Source organism: Haliotis cracherodii, unplaced genomic scaffold (genome assembly GCF_022045235.1).
Source record: "Haliotis cracherodii isolate W230 unplaced genomic scaffold, xgHalCrac1.p SCAF_3, whole genome shotgun sequence".
In the NCBI taxonomy this organism is placed as follows: domain Eukaryota; kingdom Metazoa; phylum Mollusca; class Gastropoda; order Lepetellida; family Haliotidae; genus Haliotis; species Haliotis cracherodii.
The window spans coordinates 19,886,854-19,907,019 of NW_027266286.1; the positions used below are offsets into that span (position 1 = coordinate 19,886,854).

Consider the following 20,166-nt stretch of genomic DNA (forward strand, 5'->3'; position numbering starts at 1 on the left):
TAAAGCTGCTATTTGTGTTGCTGTTTCGACTCAGTGAGGTAAAGCTACAATTTATGTTGCTGTTTCGATTCAGTGAGGTAAAGCTGCTATTTGTGTTGCTGTTTCGACTCAGTGAAGTAAAGCTGCTATTTATGTTGCTGTTTCGACTCAATGAGGTAAAGCTGCTATTTGTGTTGCTGTTTCGACTCAGTGAGGTAAAGCTTCTATTTATGAAGCCGTTTCGACTCAATGAGGTAAAGCTGCTATTTATGTTGCTATATCGACTCAGCGAGGTAAAGCTACAATTTATGTTGCTGTTTCTACTCAGTGAGGTAAAGCTGCTATTTGTGTTGCTGTTTCGACTCAGCGAGGTAGTGCTGCTATTTGTGTTGCTGTTTCGACTCAGCGAGGTAATGCTGCTATTTGTGTTGCTGTTTCGACTCAGCGAGGTAGTGCTTCTATTTGTGTTGCTGTTTCGACGCAGTGAGGTAAAGCTTCTATTTATGAAGCCGTTTCGACTCAATGAGGTAAAGCTGCTATTTGTGTTGCTATATCGACTCAGCGAGGTAAAGCTACTATTTATGTTGCTGTTTCGACTCAGTGAGGTAAAGCTGCTATTTGTGTTGCTATATCGACTCAGCGAGGTAAAGCTACTATTTATGTTGCTGTTTCGACTCAGTGAGGTAAAGCTGCTATTTGTGTTGCCGTTTCGATTCAGCGAGGTAAAGCTACTATTTATGTTGCTGTTTCTACTCAGTGAGGTAAAGCTGCTATTTGTGTTGCTGTTTCGACTCAGCGAGGTAGTGCTGCTATTTGTGTTGCTGTTTCGACTCAGCGAGGTAATGCTGCTATTTGCTTTTTCTGTTTCGACTCAACGAGGTAAAGCTACTATTTATGTTGCTGTTTTGACTCAGTGAGGTAAAGCAACTATTTATGTTGCTGTTTCGACTCGGCGAGATAAAGCTTCTATTCATGTTGCTCTTTCGACTCAGCGAGGTAAGGCTACTGTTTATGTTGCTATTTCGACTCCGCGAGGTAGAGCTTTTATTTATGTTGCTCTTTCGACTCAGTGAGGTAAAGCTGCTATTTGTGTTGCTGTTTCGACTCAGTGAGGTAAAGCTACAATTTATGTTGCTGTTTCGACTCAGTGAGGTAAAGCTGCTATTTATGTTGCTGTTTCGACTCAGTGAGGTAAAGCTGCTATTTGTGTTGCCGTTTCGATTCAGCGAGGTAAAGCTACTATTTATGTTGCTGTTTCTACTCAGTGAGGTAAAGCTGCTATTTGTGTTGCTGTTTCGACTCAGCGAGGTAGTGCTGCTATTTGTGTTGCTGTTTCGACTCAGCGAGGTAATGCTGCTATTTGTGTTGCTGTTTCGACTCAGCGAGGTAGTGCTTCTATTTGTGTTGCTGTTTCGACTCAGCGAGGTAGTGCTGCTATTTGTGTTGCTGTTTCGACTCAGCGAGGTAGTGCTGCTATTTGCTATTTCTGTTTCGACTCAACGAGGTAAAGCTACTATTTATGTTGCTGTTTTGACTCACAGAGGTAAAGCAACTATTTATGTTGCTCTTTCGACTCGGCGAGATAAAGCTTCTATTCATGTTGCTCTTTCGACTCAGTGAGGTAAAGCTGCTATTTGTGTTGCTGTTTCGACTCAGTGAGGTAAAGCTACAATTTATGTTGCTGTTTCGACTCAGTGAGGTAAAGCTGCTATTTGTGTTGCTGTTTCGACTCAGTGAAGTAAAGCTGCTATTTATGTTGCTGTTTCGACTCAGTGAGGTAAAGCTGCTATTTGTGTTGCTGTTTCGACTCAGTGAGGTAAAGCTTCTATTTATGAAGCCGTTTCGACTCAATGAGGTAAAGCTGCTATTTATGTTGCTATATCGACTCAGCGAGGTAAAGCTACAATTTATGTTGCTGTTTCTACTCAGTGAGGTAAAGCTGCTATTTGTGTTGCGGTTTCGACTCAGCGAGGTAGTGCTGCTATTTGTGTTGCTGTTTCGACTCAGCGAGGTAATGCTGCTATTTGTGTTGCTGTTTCGACTCAGCGAGGTAGTGCTTCTATTTGTGTTGCTGTTTCGACTCAGTGAGGTAAAGCTTCTATTTATGAAGCCGTTTCGACTCAATGAGGTAAAGCTGCTATTTGTGTTGCTATATCGACTCAGCGAGGTAAAGCTACTATTTATGTTGCTGTTTCGACTCAGTGAGGTAAAGCTGCTATTTGTGTTGCCGTTTCGATTCAGCGAGGTAAAGCTACTATTTATGTTGCTGTTTCTACTCAGTGAGGTAAAGCTGCTATTTGTGTTGCTGTTTCGACTCAGCGAGGTAGTGCTGCTATTTGTGTTGCTGTTTCGACTCAGCGAGGTAGTGCTGCTATTTGCTTTTTCTGTTTCGACTCAACGAGGTAAAGCTACTATTTATGTTGCTGTTTTGACTCAGTGAGGTAAAGCAACTATTTATGTTGCTGTTTCGACTCGGCGAGATAAAGCTTCTATTCATGTTGCTCTTTCGACTCAGCGAGGTAAGGCTACTGTTTATGTTGCTATTTCGACTCCGCGAGGTAGAGCTTTTATTTATGTTGCTCTTTCGACTCAGTGAGGTAAAGCTGCTATTTGTGTTGCTGTTTCGACTCAGTGAGGTAAAGCTACAATTTATTTGCTGTTTCGACTCAGTGAGGTAAAGCTGCTCTTTGTGTTGCTGTTTCGACTCAGTGAGGTAAAGCTGCTATTTGTGTTGCTGTTTTGACTAGTGAGGTAAAGCTGCTATTTATGTTGCTGTTTTGACTCAGTGAGGTAAAGCTGCTATTTGTGTTGCTGTTTCGACTCAGTGAGGTAAAGCTTCTATGTATGAAGCTGTTTCGACTCAGTGAGGTAAAGCTGCTATTTGTGTTGCTGTATCGACTCAGCGAGGCAAAGCTACTATTTATGTTGCTGTTTCGACTCAGTGAGACAAAGCTGCTATTTGTGTTGCTGTTTCGATTCAGCGAGGTAAAGCTACTATTTATGTTGCTGTTTCTACTCAGTGAAGTAAAGCTGCTATTTGTGTTGCTGTTTTGACTCAGAGAGGTAATGCTGCTATACATGATAACGTTGTGACACAGTGCGATCATGGTGTAGAAGGAATGGATATATATGTGAGGAGATTTCTTTGAAAATAATCATGATTAGAAAAGCCACGACACATAAATTGCTTTTAATACTTTTAATATCTTACCTTTTAGCATGAACAAGCACCTTGTAATAAATTGAAAGTCGGTTGCTTTTATGACAAGGCAGGAGAAACTCTTGAAAATATGTATCACGTCTGTGAAAAAATAACAGATTCAACCTAAACAAAATCCAGTTACAAATGTAAATAGAAACATGCATATACAAAATGACGCATAATTTTTAGATATTGCCTATTTTTTTTTATATTTTCTTTGTTAACGTGATAAACTAATGTTATAAGGGGCAATGAGTCATGATAACCGGACTCCACCTTCTCTACAATTCCTGTAGCGTGTTTGAGTCTTTCATATGTAACTTCAGTTATTTATAAACACACGTTGTTCGTGATTGGCCCGATGCGGACCTGAAATACATCTGACGTGGAATGATGGCTGTCGCATGCACAACGATATTGATCATTGGACTGCTCTCGCTGCACGCTTGATTTTACAAAGACCATATCCAAGTGAGTTGTTTGTCTCATACCACTTTCTCCGTGGTTGTGATAATGCCACCTAAATAACCAGATTAAATAACGTGAGATAAATATTCACCCTCGTAAACTTGTAAATTCGAGTGACTCGAGAAGCGGATACCATATCTAAAAATAGTTTGTCAACATGACTTAATACGGAGGTGTGTTGTTTATATCCAAGCACATACAGATATAGTCAGAGTCTGCTCAGTTTTCAAAACATGGGCTGTAGGTAGTTGTTTTCAATATGGCGTAGCTGTGACAATCATCTGCACAAAAAGAGATCATTATAGAAAGTGTTGTCAGCGTGAACGTGTCAAATCCGAAATAAACCTCCTAGTATTTCAAATCAATTTTTTTGTCTTGGTAACAACTTGTACAAATGCGCAAATCAAAAAGACGCATTTCAGTCAAATTGATCAGTAATCAGAATATTTAATCGCGTATTAAATGGAGTCACGGGAGAATGAATGTTTGCTTGCCTTTGGATTGAAGTGACCTGAAGTGCTCATATGTCGGCGGTGATAATAGCTGTATCTCTATTCATGTAGAGCTGTACACAATAGCCTGTCGCAACCGGTTCATACAGTCATAAGGAAGTAAATCTAACACAACGACGTTCGTGTTGTGGGCTGGTAACACCATTTATATCATTTGATTTATGTTGAAATCGTAGCATGTATGCCATATTGATTCATTATAATGACACATGGCCTTTGGTTTTTACTGTCAACTGACATGTTTATCTCTTCAAATGTATATGTTCATGAATGGTGCAGTAACGAGTTAAAATGTCAAAATTATCATGTCATGAGGTCACGTTTCCTATTTATTGTCATACCCTGACACCTGGTGCCGTCAATGATTTTCGGTGATCCATTCATATAATGAACATCCCTTGTTTGCCTTTACGCCATGTTATAACTTTGTTCATTTTGCCTCATAGTTATAATATCAACAACAACAGTTACCCTTGACATGCTAGATACTAGTATCCTTATCGTGGTCTGATATAAAAACAATCAGTTCGATGTCTCCTAAATTCTCATTCTCGCATCTTCACCATGATTATTTGAACTTCAGAGGAAAGACTGGTTTCATACACCCTCGACAACAATGAAGCCGAAGCAATTCCTGTACTCCTTCAAGTTATGGCATGGCATGATTAGAGTGGATGTTATGGACAAGTGCTTGCATGTGAAGTCAGTGTTCCTCATGCCTTTCCCGAACTCCGTAAAGGATACCAAGACCTTGCATGATTCCAAAGATTCTTTTGAATATTCTAAATATGAGTTTCCATTCTCAAGAATCCATGTCTTTCCGTGTATTTGTCTCAGGGGAAACTTCGAGGCATTGGTCAGAAGAGGAGGGGAACCTCTCCAGGACAGCATGCGGCTTGAGGCTTTAAGGCTGCGATCCTTTAATGGGGTGAATATTGAAGCCCCAGCCTTAGTCCTTGCTAGAGAAGGGTTGTATGCTACAGGAGATGGGGACGAGACTAGATGTTTTAGCTGCGGCATCAGGCACAGGAACTGGAGACGAAGGGACAGGCCTGCCGATGTCCATCTTGAAGATTGTTGTAGGCATACTTCAAGAAATATACCATTTGCCAACAACCCATTGCCTTCGGGGTTTGAGAATCAGCCTGTCCGAACTCACCTTGCGCTGCAAGATCATGACGTACACCTAGTCAGTAACTCCAGAGATCCTGTTATCATCCCTGGTAGTAGTAGAGGAAACCGTGCACACATGCACCAGCCAACAGGTGATTACAGTACATTCACAGAACGTCTCTCTACATATCGAAACTGGCCACATGGAAGAGATGTTGCTTTGCCCGCCACCATTGCCAGAGCTGGTTTCTTCTACGAAGGTGAAATTTTATATCTATATCTTGTGTCTCTCTTGTCTTATCTCATGGTTTGCCTCATGTTTTGTCTCATTATTTGTCTCATGGTTTGTCTCATAACAATCCCTTGTACCAAATCGCTAAATGTTTCATAACATTATCAGTAACGATGGAATGTTTTAACCGGAACTACAAAAAACACTCATTTCAAATAATGTCAATACATTTTTTTTTCATTTTCTTTCTTGGAGGTTACGCTGATACTGTCCGGTGTTACGCATGTTTGACTGCCTTGCGAGACTGGGAACCAGGAGACGATCCCTGGATAGAGCACGTAAGATGGAGGCCAAGATGTGATTTCATAGAATCTGTGAGAGGTCAAAGACGCAGACGGGAGGTTGTCACGAGCATGGACCGGGTATTGTTATATTATTAATCTTTGAAAACATAAGATTTCACAATTTGGTTATTCGGCATCTTTCTCCATATCATTATGATTAAACAAGTCTTTATGTCACATGCAGAAAACAGTCCTATTACATTTACCGGTTGTATTTTAAACAGGCACGTCGTGGATGCGGCCATGATTCTCCATATGGGCAAAGGGAAAATGGTAAGTTTCCTTACCTGTACATTGGATGAACGGTACATATGCATGTAAATTCCCAATGCTTAATTATTTCCGCATTCTTCACGATAGTCCAAATTAGAATAAACATAATTAAGTGACTGAGTGAGTTGGATTTTATGCCGCTTTTAGCAATGTCCCAATATCACGGCCGATTGACCTAAGGATACGAACAAGTACATGTAGTTGTGTTCAAAGTTCCTTATGAATAATCACTGTCATGTTATATTGAATGTTTTGTGTTGAGTTTGTATCTCTGATTTTGCGCTGCAGATCCTTTGGGACTTTGTCTCGAGATGGGCTACAGCCAGCACAATATCGTGGAGGCGGCACGTATTATCGAGAGAGGTAGCAAAGTGTTTATTTGTCATTAAAACTTGAATGATGGCGTTGAACTAAGGTTGTTCGGGATTGGTTCCATGTTGAGATATTTCACAGTTCATTATCATACAAAAAGTTATATATATATCTTGCTGTCAGTCAGACAGGTACGAATTATACACATTCAGTGTAACAGCATTACTGGCTGAGAACGTTGAAACTCACAATGACATGCAGTGATGTCAGAGAGCGAGAGATAACGCCATGTACCTTTTGGCAACCAATCCGAAACTTAACTTTGAATAACGAGACTTCGTTGTCATCTTTCAGATAGAGCTGTACTTTCGCTTGAACTGCTTCTCGACAAGTTGAGGGTACTAGCGGATGGCACCTCAGTAGATTACAGCTCACCCGCTCGTGGGGGGAATTGTATTGGTTGTGGGATTCAGCCAATTGCAATAAGGTTTATTCCGTGTGACCACCGTGTATTCTGCAACAGATGCGCTGAAGACTTCAGTAGGTGCCCCCTCAGAGAGTGTGGACGAGCTATTCAGGGCGTCAAATTGATGTAGAACATAAGCCGGTGTCACGAAATATATTCGCCCCCAGAATAAAGTCTCCCCCCGGCGAATTTATACCGGTACAGTTCCGCCCCTCTCGAAATAAACTCTCCCCCACCCTACGAAATAAAGTCTCCCCCCAGAATATTTCCTCCCCCGGTCGTTTTATAAATACTTGCCATGCAGTTCAATATTGGTGTTATTTTGGGTTAGGTAATGTTGTAATCTATTTTTAGCCATTGATTCCATTACTTTGCATAAGTTTGAAGTTGAGATTTTGGTCGATATGATGTAGCTTGATTAGCTGGTTTATTAGGTTTAGGGATTGGTATGACTAGGGCCTGTTTCCAGGGAGTAAGATATAGTTTTAGGTGTGTTTTTTTAATTATTTGTTCAGAAGTTAGGTCTAATCCTGGGGTTGTGCCCTTTTTCCTGTTTTGGATTACGTAGAGGAGCTCCTCCATTTTGAAGGGTTGGTTTATTTCTAGATTGTTATTGTTTGGTTCTTTTGTGGGTTTGTTTTTTGTTTTAAGTTTATCTTGGAATTTTTGGCTGAAGTTGGTGCTACTGCTAACGGCCGAAAAGTGGTTGGCGAGATTATTTGCTTTTTGGGCGGGGTTGGTTGAGTTGTTAATGTTAGTTTTATATGTCGTTTTAAGCCTCTAATGGCGTGGATTTTGCGCCAGACCGTTCTGGCATCTGTACGGTTATTTATACATTCGCAGAATTTTTTCCAGTCTCTACTTTTGGCTATTTGGACTAGTTTTTGAACCTGGTGGTTTAGTTCGTGGGCTAAGTTTAGATGTGTGTAGTCGCGTTTTGCTTTATTGAAGGCTGATTTACGTTTTCGTCTAGTCTGTTCTATTTCCTCATTCCACCATGGTACCGTGGGTTTGCCTGATGTTTTGAAGGGGATGGAGGTTTTGGCTGCCTTTATTATATATTAGTCTGTTAGGTTTTTACAATAGGTTTCTGGGTCATTATTTTCTATTTCGTTTAAGTTAGCTTCGTTGCAGATATCTTGGGATTGGTCCCAGTTAGCTTATTGTAATAGAATTTTGGTTCTTGGTTTTCTGTTTGGATTGGTACGTTTGTATTTACTATGGTTATGTTTATCGGGAAGTGGTCACTACCTAGCGGGACGTCGTGCACTTCCCATTGAGTACTTTGAGATAGATCTGCGGTGCATATGGTTAGGTCGATAGCTCGACATTTTTTGGGTTATCTTATCGTAACTCGTGGGTTGGTTGTTATTTAGGAGTACTAGGTCGTTTGTTTCTATCCATTCGGAGATTAATTTGCCATGATTATCTATTTTATCATCTATGCTCCATGTAGGATGGTGAGCGTTAAGTTTCCTAGGAATATAGTAGATTTATCGCTTATTTGAAGTAGTTTGTTTAGATCCTCAGGTTGAACTTTTTGTTCCGCCCAGTGGTATATATTTATGATGTTTATTTTTCGGTTATTTAATGTGATTTTAATGCAGTTGGCTTCTAGGTTTGGCGTGTCTATTTTTATTTCTTCGTAATTTATATCTTCCCTGATAAATATGATTAGTCCTCCTGCGGCTCTTCTTGTTTTTGGTTTAGCTCTGTCAGTTCTAACTTAGTTGTAGTTAGGTAGTGTGGATTTGGATTTTTTTGAGAATTTGGTTTCCTGGATACAAGCAATGTGAGGGCCTTTATTTAGTTTAAATTTAGTGTTTAGTTCATGGCCGCGGGAGGTGAGTCCGTTGGCGTTCCACTGAAAAATATTTAGTCCTTCCATTATTGGGTTCGGGTGATAGGTGATTTAATTTTTAGTTTTTATTTTATTCGGTGACTTCTTTTAGGTGGAGGTAAAAGAGGAAGAAGGAAAGAACGGTTAATTTTATATTGAAAGCTACTTTGTGGAAGGATTTCATGCTAGCTTTTGGTGAGTTTTGACTATGCATGTATACTAGGAGTATTTAGGAGGTTATTTAGGTTTTGGGTGTTGGCTGGTTGGGGAGTTTTGCGGTTTAGTTATTGCTTCCTTTTTGGGGCTGAGAGGGAATGTTGGTTTGTTTTAGTTGGAGTAGTGTCTATTGTTTCCTCAGTAGTGGAGAAATCTTCATCATCGGTTAGATTAGGTTTAGCTGTTTGAGTTTCCATAGGACGAAAACACATTAAATGGCCTGGCCCGTGTGCGAAATACGCATCAGTCGGAATGCGCACGTTGAATCTCAAAAGTAAGTAAGTAAGTAAGTCAATAGTTGAGGGTATTGCCTAAAAGTCGGGCCAGCCGGGCCAAGACGGACTAAAGTGTTATTGGCTAATTTCTTCATTATCGGTGATCATACCTACATATCATTGATGCAACATAGACACATGAGATTTATGAACAAGCACCAACCAAAAATGAGATGTAAGCGTCGCTGATCTAGGTAACATGTAACAGATCAATCGTTAAACGAAATAAGATTTGAAACGTATCAAATATTTCCAGCTATCCTGATACAAATTTCCATCTGTCGGCGTGGCGTTTATATTTATAGGAACGTACTATTGCTAAGTAAATACCACTTTATAATGTCACTGTTGATCGTATTTAAAGCAGACACGTTTGTTATAGTAGACCTCTTCTCCCCATACTCTCAACTGTCTCACAAGTGTTCGGTCCGACTTGGCCCGGGCTGTCAAGATCAACTTATACCTCACAGATGTAACATGAAATGGACTCACACCTATAGACTAGTATTATATCTTACTTACTTACTTACTTTGGAGATTTAACGTGCGCTTTCCGACTGATGCGTATTTCGCACACGGGCCCGGCCAGGCCATTAAATGTGTTTCCGAAAGGGGCGAGGGTGGTCTGTGCAACCCAAGAGGGGGCTTTAGGGGTTGCTTATATAGAATTTGGGAATTTTGAGATTTGGAATAGATGCCGATAGAGTGAGAGCCTTGTTTAGATTGAGGGTGGTTTGTAATGCGGTTCGATGTGTTAGGTAGTGTGTGCAGTGGATCATTTTTACTATTTTGATGGTTGTGGTCATCAGTTATGCAAATCAGTTTCGGTGTGTCTTTTTAACAAGGTGTTCTTCATTAAGATTCACGGCCAACCCGATTGTAACAATTACATGTACACTTTGCTTTGACGATGCCGGTTGATGTTATTCAATACAGGCTGGGGTGGGGGTTTTTTAAAATCTATTCTACATGCTTATCATTTCGGGAAGATGATACACATTTCTCTCTATTTTGGGTTACTTTGCTTATCTAATTTCCGATTATCATTCTTAGTTTTACTTTTTCTCTTCGGCTGCGGTGATATCCATCCGAATCCAGGACCTTTGCATTGTCCAGATTTAAAGATTATATATCTAAACGTACGCAGTCTTAAAGACAAAGTAGATTTTATCAGTGCTGAATTAGATAGTTATGATGTTGTATGTTTACCAGAAACCTGCTTGCACCATGATATTCTAGCCACTGATATTACACTGATACCATTTTCAAATCGTAGCCTGTATTAAGGAATATATTTTAGATCTTAAATCAGAGTATAACGGACAGCCTGAGCTGGAGGCGCGCGTGGATATGTTGACAGTTTTTACGTAGTTAGTGGTAAAACCGAATGTTTGCGAGGATTAATAAGATTTCTGAATTCTGTTACAACAGTAACCGTACATGTATTTGTTACATTAAGTCATTTCATTCAAATTTGTTTGGTATGATAATGTCTTATAATTATTTTAGGATGGAAGGTACAGTTACCAAATAAAATATGCTGAAATATCAATTCATTATGACCATATTTCATAATCTATTTTTTACACGTAACCCTCCTTACATTAAAGATAACTATTTAAAGAATATAGTACTGAAAGACATTGCAACAAACCGAATAATCAGGGGGGAGACTTTACACTGAGGGGGGCGCGAAACATATCCGCCCGGGGGAGATTTTATTTCAGAACAGATTCTCCGGGGGAGAATCTGTACCGGTATAAACTCTCCGGGGGAGAATTTGTACGGGGGAGAGTTTATACCGGGACACCGGCACAGTACCCATATGAACTTTTCCTTAGTTGTTGTGTTGGATATCGAATTCTTACACTGTTTGATTCAGGTAGAAAAAAATATTTTCTCAATGATATGATCTCAGAAAGAAAATATAAAATGTATACAAAACAGAAAATAGATAAGATTAAGGCGAATTTCAATGTATCCAACCCTTTTGTCCTGGAGATATGTTTAAATCAATCCCTTTACTGTTGCCCCCGTGAAGATCCGGGTTACAATTGGTCTTCAGCAACCCATGCGTGTCGTAATCCTAACGGGACCGGGGTTAGACTCGCTGATTCGGTTGATGCACGTCATCGTATCCCAATTGCTTAGATCGATGCCCATGATGTCATTCACTGGATTTTATATGGATATATCAGGCAATTAGAGCTGTAAATATGTTTCTTAAAAAATTGCGATATCGGTCTATAAATATTTTCTTCAACGAATGGCATCCCACTTTGCCGGGTAGTTCACGTTACGATATTTACTTAACTTTCAAGCAAGATCTTTCTTCAATCAGAAATTTATTTATCAGTACTGGCAACGGAAAGCTTCAAAAAACATTTAATTAAATATCCACTTGGTGTATTCGACCTATTTGTAAATGAAAGAAGAAAACTGTTCATTGAAATATCGGAAAAACATTGTCCATTATGTTATATAGAGATAGAAAATGAAATCCATTTTGTGTTTGTCTATTTATAATGCATGTATCTGATACTGATTCGTGAGCCAAAATATATATTCACATTAATACAAGCAATTAACAAAGATAAATGAAATTCCCAACACTTTAATAATAAAGTAACCAAGGATTCCACTTCATTCATTCGCGTGAATACCAACGCATGTCATTTCAAATGCATCACACTACATATTTGAATCTATGGTGGAAATGGATCAAAATAAATAAAAGGAAAACTAGCATTTGTCATTTAAAAAAACAAGATGCCCATGTATATGTATATGCAATAGTATTAAAATTAATATTCATATTGGTGTCGGGGCGGTCGGGTAGCCTGGTGGTTAAAGCGTTCGCTCGTCACGCCGAAGACCTGAGTTCGATTCCCGACATCGGTACAATGTGTGAAGCCCATTTCTGGTGTCCCCCGCCGGGATATTGCTGGAATATTGCTGGCGGCGTAAAACCAGATTCAGTCAGTCAGTCATACTGGTGTCAGGAAGACAATGTAGGTGCGGGACATTTTTGGATAAGAAAATTCACAGTCTGTATACACAACAATACCAAATAGCTTAACGTAATAGAAGTATACAGAACACCTGTATAACTATAACGTTTCATAAAACAAGAAACACGCACACGTTGCTCATTCGAATTCAGTACGTACATTTGAGAGAAACTGCATCCTTTCCGGAGAAAGGAATCATGTAAATACTTAGTGTTTATTATTCTCATTTTGTTATTCTATGTTCGATTGCGTATGAAATGAAAATTTACACTCAACATTGTCAAGAAAGAAAGTGTTTATCATATTGTTTAATTTGATGATAATTAATCGAAAGATTACAGCAATGTTCGGTTCAGCAGCATACATCGTATCGGTAATGTTAAAAAAAGAGAGCTGAAAATTTAGATAATTACCATCGTTTTTGCTACAGCATCAAATACTGTCCACATTATAATTACAACTATTCTCTACGCCTGAGGGACAAAGGCCCGATATAACAACCACACAACGTATATATGTGTCCAGTGTCTGCCTGTATGCCACGCTTCTCCCTTATAGCGCGGTTCACAGCTGCAGGTCACGTTGACCTGGGCGACGACCGATTACTGAGTCAGAAATAGCACTTGGGAAATACCAGTCAGGAGTAAAACTAGAATCGACGTGTCCCGCCTTATGAAGAGACTTGCATTCTTTGTGTGCGAGCTGCGTGTTAGATGATTTATGTGGCATACACGACTTGCAAATGGACACAGCCGAACTAACCGGCAGAATTACTAGTCTGAATGACACACGGCTGTAACGTGACTTCCTTTTCTGATCGGAATGATTCAGTCACAGCCAGCCGACGCCATGTTACCACCATATCCGTAAGTTGTTTAAGTCCACACTTGATACTAAAACATCTATATGGATATCTGAAACAAGCGATTCAACGTATCTACATTTTATTGCTGTTGGAAACAGTATCTCGGTACGAGGCATATTTCATGATACGGTCTGATAACTACCGCATTGTATTGACAAGCCGAGATATCATACATGAAGCAGCGAGGATGGGTGGTGTGAACATGATATTGAATCTATGGCTCCCTCCAATTGCATGTAGATATAGGACGGAAATATCAAGCGATGTTGTTCCCCGACCAACATTTAGTCATCAATTGATCGATACAGATGTCCTACTTTCTCTGCTGATCCACCACAAATCCCCTGCTGATATACTGAGTCCGCCCTTGAATGACATGACCACAGATTCAACATTTGTGAATGTGTCTCAAGCAGGAGGATATATGTACCCCACTCTGAAAGATCTCTGGTCTGTTGTGACTCTTAAACAATGTGACCTGGCTAGTAAATGCAACATGTCTCAGTCAGAATCAGGATCTTTTCAGGACTGCAGCGTTGTCGGCGCACATTATCCAATGTTACAACGTAGCAATACAGTAGGTGAAATGGAATTATGTGTCAGCACATCTCATGTTACCATGATGTATGTACATAAAATGTGTATATTGCTGGTGTCAGAGGAAGTCTGGCAAAAAGCCAGTGCATTTGTAGGTAGCTTTATCGTTCTAGATGTATGTAGCAGAAATAGAAATGGCGGTGACCATATCAATGACAAAACAACTCATACATCATTTATTGAGAGCAATATTTTCAAGCTGGTCTGTTCACATACGCGCCCAGTGTTTAGCTGTGTGTTAAACATGGACTGGAACACAATACAACATCATATATTCAGGACTTGGCACTTGCGAGACTTGAATCTGGGACCATCTGACTTTGTAAATCTTGGAGAAGCTCATTATGGCACTCATGTTCTCCAAAGGATATTGGAATGTAGTCAAAACACACAAACATTGAACACACAGGAATATGGTTTGAACGTCCATGTGTCTGAAATACCAGCTGATGCATGTGAAGTTCAACCTCGTGGAGATTTGCATCATCTGATACCTACACCTTCGCACATTACAAACGTATCACATATGATGCAAATTAGTGAAGATAATATTTTGCAAAAACAGATTACTGGCGAAAGCATATCATACAATGATGATATATGTAATGATGATGATACAGAGAAGCATAATAGGCGTCTGTCTACAGCAAAAAAGAGGGAACGCAAACTTGTTTTACATACGATGGATCAACTGAGTTCCTATATTTATCCTGAGACTAGTCAGGATTTGTCTGAAACACTGGTAGAGGACATACCTTCCATTTTTGACAAAAGAGAGGCGTTTAACCTTTTTCAAAAAATGACTGACAAAAGACCCCAATATACTTGCCCATCATTTCAGCAGAAATCAGAGGAAGAGTTGAAACACATTGATAAAGATGCATTGTACGGTGATGGATTTACAAGATATGTAAACACATGGCAAGAAGTAACAGTTGCACCCTTCTATTCCCTACGACAATACTTCAGAAAATTGGAAACCGGGGAGTATTTCCTTCAAGATGAAAAGATGATATATGAAGCATTGCGACTGGGATCATTCTGTGGTATTAACATAAATGCATTTTGCATCCATCTGGCTGCAGCGGGGTTCTACGCCACAGGAGACGGGGATGAAACCAGATGCTTTAGTTGCGGCATCAGGCACAGGGGCTGGCAACAGAAGGACAATCCGTTCTTAGTCCATAGACAGATCGCTCCCTCATGTGCCCATATCACTGGAGCCGACGGGAGGAATGTCCCTATCAACCCAAACTCTGAGTCGCATCCATCTTCGTGTTCAGTCTTATCGGCTGAAGCTCCCCATGTTGCTGGAGGTGACGCAGGATTTGCATTTGGTGCTAACACCGACGAGGTCATGAATGGCCCGTCACAAATATCAGAAAGATACGAAACAATTTCAACAGTCGGTCAGGTAAGCTGTGATGGTGGGAGTAAGGGAGCATTATCATCACCAGTCTCCCTCAGCCATCCCGACAGGGTGGATGCAGATGCAGGACACACAAGACAGTATCGCGCAGCATGCATCCTGAGGTTCGATGATGCCGTTTATCCACACTACAGCGACAATAAGGTCCGGATGACGTCTTTCCAGATGTGGCCTGAACATCATTGCATGAAGCCCGAAGAGCTTGTCCCGGTCGGTTTCTTTTATGCAGGCAAGTAAAACTTTATTATGTGTCATAGATGTTGTGCAAACGTACAGGTTCTACTACACCAAATCAGAACCAGTTAGGACAGTGCCTTCAGTGCAGATCGAGAGATATCTGCAGGCTGTGATTGGAGGATATTCTGTAATATTTTTATGTCTTTTAAATGTACATCCATCCAGTTATTAAAACTGACCATGTTTTTCTTTATTTAGTGCCTTTTTTCAACATGATTACTTATGCTGAATGTGAAAACAGCTATTTTCATGTAGGTGATATTTGGTGCGAAACTAGGGGTGGTGTGTTTATAATTAGCTTCTTGTACTCGGAAAAGGAGCTGGCTAAGCTAGTCATTTTTTATGTTTTTATTGGTGATCTAAGGCCAAACTGTGCACACACGTACAGGTAATAGCCGTTGAATGCTTAGTTATTTTTGAAAAAAATATAACGTTACTATAGAAGTCTATGGGAAAACATGTGGTTGTGTGTAACCTACAGACTTCAAATAATGGATCATATAGCTATACGAGTGGGACGTTAAAACAAATAACCAAATAAAGGTCGTATTCTGTCAAATGTGTACATACCTTTATTTCTTACATGATATTGGAAAGATGGGATAGATAGGGACGGTACAGGTTGTGTTGCAGGAAATAACAAAGGTGGAATAGGTGCTGATTGGTTAGTGTGACATAAACATTAATAACGTATGACACCTGAACAGGTTATGCCGACTGTGTTCGCTGTTTTGTCTGCGGTGTTGGTCTGAAGACGTGGGAAGAGGGGGATGACCCCTGGGTGGAGCACGTGCGCTGGAGGTCATCTTGTGCCTACGTGAAGGCCATCAAGGGAGATGTGTTTATTGCACAGACACTGACAGGTGTTGGGCAGAAATTACAGGTATGTTTGAATATGTAATCGGCCCAAAATGCTGTAAAAATGAAACCGTGAAATAAACTGTCACAAATACAAAGGGCAATGAAGGTATGGGATGGCAAATAATAACATATGACTTCACTATTGAAAAGAGAGGACACCAATAGTTCCAATAAAGCTAGTGACTGTGATCGTGCAAATGACGATTTTACATTACATCATTTCAGACTGAGCGGACGGGAACCAATATTCCAGCTACAGGTGCCGAGGGTGTGGTTAGGAATGGTGAGCATCGTCATATAATTTTTATGTCATACAAAAAGAAACTCGTTCTTATTAGAACAATATGTTTCAGCAATGGTGTGACTGAAGGAGAATGGTAGTTAACTCCAAAGCGTCATTTGCCAGCATCAACCTCACAATACGTTTTCGCTGCGCAAAGTGTAAATGATATATAAAAACGACAAAATTCTGTCCACAGTCATTTGAAATCTGGCCTAAAATATTTCTTTTCAAAATGTCGTTCCGTAAAAATGTGTCAGTGCATTTATGGGACTGTAACTGATGCCTTGTGTGTTTGCTACAGTCCTGACGAACTTATATCACATTCCAATATGTATGCAAAAACATAGCATACAGTAGATAGTATCCTTTGCTGCAAATGTAAGATTACATTATTGATCGTTCAGGCGTAAGGTTGTAATAGATATACAATTCATTATCATGAATATATTAAAAATGAAACAGTATCATGCCTCAGAACAAATTGTTACAGAGACTTGTAAGGTATACAAGTAGGAAAAACAATGATTTAGCTTTTTTAATTTATAATAAATCATTTCTTTACAGCCGTTGGTGATGTCCTGGAACGGGAGGCGTGTCAGCGCGCCCTGGAGATGGGCTACAGCAGAGACTGTGTCAGACAACATGCTCTGGCCATTCTCAGGAACCAGGGTACAGTCTCTCCACATAGTATATTGGTATTTTGCCATTACAGACATGGGTGATGTGATTTCATCTTTGACAAATGTAGTATACATTTTAGAAATAAAACATAAACGAATGACACTGATCATTCTCGATTACCTACAGGGCGTAAAAGGCAAAATAGTGGTGAAATATATATGAATGGATCACTGAAATGACACAAGACGTTCACGAAAAAAGTAAACATGGCCTCCCCAGCCAGCAGCAAGAAAGGAAACATTGAATATTCAGACGAGCATACAAATAGATATTCGATCTTAAGATGATGAATGGCAGCGAAACACTTTGTGGACGTAACCAAACACCGAATAGCAGTATAGTGTGGGTAAAATATTTTTTTATACTCTCTCATTCACCGACCGACACAAACCATTCCAGGCATCTAGATGGATCGCTTCGTCAGGCTCGGTGATTTGTTTGATTATACCCTGATGGCGTCGGACATTTCTTATACTAGTACTTCACGAATAACACATTGTATTCCTGACAGGCAATGATTCCTTGACGTTACATGTCCTGGTAGAACGGATCTTACAAGAAGATCTGGAGATATCAGAAGCAGCGGCTGCAACAACAACGCAGGCCTCACCGGCGGGACTGCCACATACAAAGTCACACAGCCTACTAGCACCTGGGGACCAACATGGCAGATCAGCAGGACGACTACAAGGAGATACATACACGGGTATCCCATCTGGACAGCAGTCCGTATTGGGTCAGATAGTGTCGGATGGGGAAGACGAAGGATACGGGGATACGGATGAGCCAACGACCTTCTCTGCAGCAAACAAGTACCAGAGTTTGCCAACATCGCTTTCAGACAGGAACAGCATTCACAGATCAAGGATGCCAAAGGTTAAAGCCAAAAGTGAGTTCTTGTAGGATTAAGGTTTCTGCTCTGTGCTTTGCCTTTATAATGTACCATTATGTATGAGTAGTGGTTAAATGCTTCCTTTAGTAAAACTTCGCAACATGTTGCATTCTGTTATACCTCCTCATCAAACTTATGTTCAGTCTACCAATATGCTGTAGCCAAGAGGGTACTCCGACAGTCGTCTCAGACATGGGCAAAAGCCGATCCCTCCTTAATTTATCCCTGATCAAAAAATAAATCAATGTAATAAAATCGTTTTCGTTTTTGATGCCTTTTGTATCTTTACAGATAAAGCCAAGGAAGAATTGGAAGCCACAGAGGAAGAGACACAACAGCTACGAGAGTCAAGTGCATGTAAAATATGTCTGGAGGACCCTGCCAACATCGTCTTCCTCCCCTGTGGGCATCTGGTGGCATGTGCCGTATGCGCCCCAGCTCTGGAACGTTGCCCAGTCTGCAGGACACACATCCGGGGATCTGTTCGTGTTCACCTTGCTGACATGGCTTCAGTATCCTCGCCGTAACATACCTCACATTGCAGTTTAACCGCTGTGCTTTGTTTGGTGTGACAGAGTGGTTCAGCATGTGTGAATCTGTTGAGAGTAAGTATGTTAAATGTGATACTGACATGTTCATCCTGTAACTATCAATGAATAAGTAAGTGAGTGATTAGGGTTTTCCGCTGCTTTTAGCAAATTCATGTTCCAGATATATCACCAGGAACACTGCAAATGGGCTTTAGACGTTGTCACCACAAAACTGACCCACGATTCATTCATATATTTGTTGGATTTGAGCGTAATTTTATTTGTTCATAACTTGTTTTCTTTTCAGAACTGCAAATTGGTAGCGACCTCATGTATGTTAACTCTCAAACGGAAAATATCTTAACTAATGAATTATTCAGGTTTACCTCATTGTCAAAGGCAAACTAAGATAATCTATGTTTGTTCGCAGCAAAACTAGTTATTTCTCTCATCATGTCCAAAGATAGTGTTTGTCAAAAGATGTTTCTATATCCATATTAATCCCATAAAGGAAGATATTGGAGCATGTATTGGAAAGAGAGTTATGTTTTAACTTTCAGTTGTAAGGAGGTATATCTGTACTCGAGACAATATAATTTCATTTGTAATTCCTGCATTCTAATTAGCTGAATTGGTCACGTACTATTGCATTCATTTCCCAATCTTTTACAACTCTATAAATGTGATAGTGAAAATAAAGACAACTTGAGGGCAATCTTGTAGGTTGAACTTAAACATCAATTCTATTAATACGACAAACCCATCAGTATTCATGTTTTCAGTGATGCCTATAAATAAAGTTGTCAGAGATTTTCATCCTTCGGCTATATCAGAATCCGATTTTCTTGTAATCGAATCTTCGATTCCCCGTCTCTATAATAATTAATTTATTGTCACCATGCCAGTCATTCTGCTAGCTGATACGTCGTGATTTAAGTGAACCGCTAAGACCCAAATCACTCACTCAAACCAAATTTAATGGACGAAATAACAAACAAACCAAAAAACAACAAGAAATGAATCCACGAAAGAAATGTTGGCGGGCGAACGAAAGAACGAATAAAAATGGGAATAACTATTTGACCTGGCTCCTGGATACATTTAATCATATAATATCTGTAGTTGCACATTTGAAATGTTAGAAAATATGAATTCACAAAATGTAAATAAATATTTGAATGGTTAAAATGATCAACCTGAGGTAAAGGACGCAAACTTATACAAGGCTCTAGTCATCTGATTAACCTCTTCTATGCCGAACCTATTGAGCATCAGTGTATCAGCAATACTGAATCTAAGAGGGGCACGGGTGCCAGTTTTGTAATTCAACAAGTCAAATGTATCTCTTCATGACTGTAAGATTCAAGGTAGTGGTGGTCAAGCTGTCTCCCACTCTGATTACTTAGTTATCAGACACGTCACGTAATGTTGTACATTGACATGCAAATAGATGAGTAAAAGATAAGAAGCTGCACCGATCACTTGTATATATTATTCGTATTTTGTTTTGTTTTTTATGAACTACTGCATGTACGAGTGAGTGAGTGA

General features: G+C 39.9%; 3 protein-coding genes across 3 annotated transcripts; all 3 read left to right on the forward strand.

Annotated features, from left to right (window-relative positions):
* Positions 1-3,575: 3,575 nt before the first annotated feature.
* Positions 3,576-7,037, forward strand: LOC139475757 (baculoviral IAP repeat-containing protein 7-B-like). Its single transcript, XM_071258960.1, has 6 exons — positions 3,576-3,652; positions 4,745-5,534; positions 5,762-5,928; positions 6,075-6,123; positions 6,412-6,486; positions 6,790-7,037. The coding sequence occupies exons 2-6, from the start codon at positions 4,778-4,780 to the stop codon at positions 7,029-7,031; spliced, it is 1,290 nt and encodes a 429-aa protein (XP_071115061.1). The 5' UTR covers positions 3,576-3,652; positions 4,745-4,777; the 3' UTR covers positions 7,032-7,037.
* Positions 7,038-13,229: 6,192 nt separating this feature from the next.
* LOC139475734 (uncharacterized) lies at positions 13,230-15,644 on the forward strand. The gene has a single exon (XM_071258925.1). The coding sequence runs from the start codon at positions 13,230-13,232 to the stop codon at positions 15,369-15,371; it is 2,142 nt and encodes a 713-aa protein (XP_071115026.1). The 3' UTR covers positions 15,372-15,644.
* Positions 15,584-19,798, forward strand: LOC139475284 (baculoviral IAP repeat-containing protein 3-like). The gene is made up of 6 exons (XM_071258515.1): positions 15,584-15,602; positions 16,079-16,254; positions 16,458-16,515; positions 17,080-17,184; positions 17,708-18,085; positions 18,380-19,798. Exons 1-6 carry the CDS (start codon positions 15,584-15,586, stop codon positions 18,613-18,615), a joined length of 972 nt encoding a protein of 323 aa, XP_071114616.1. The 3' UTR covers positions 18,616-19,798.
* Positions 19,799-20,166: the final 368 nt, after the last annotated feature.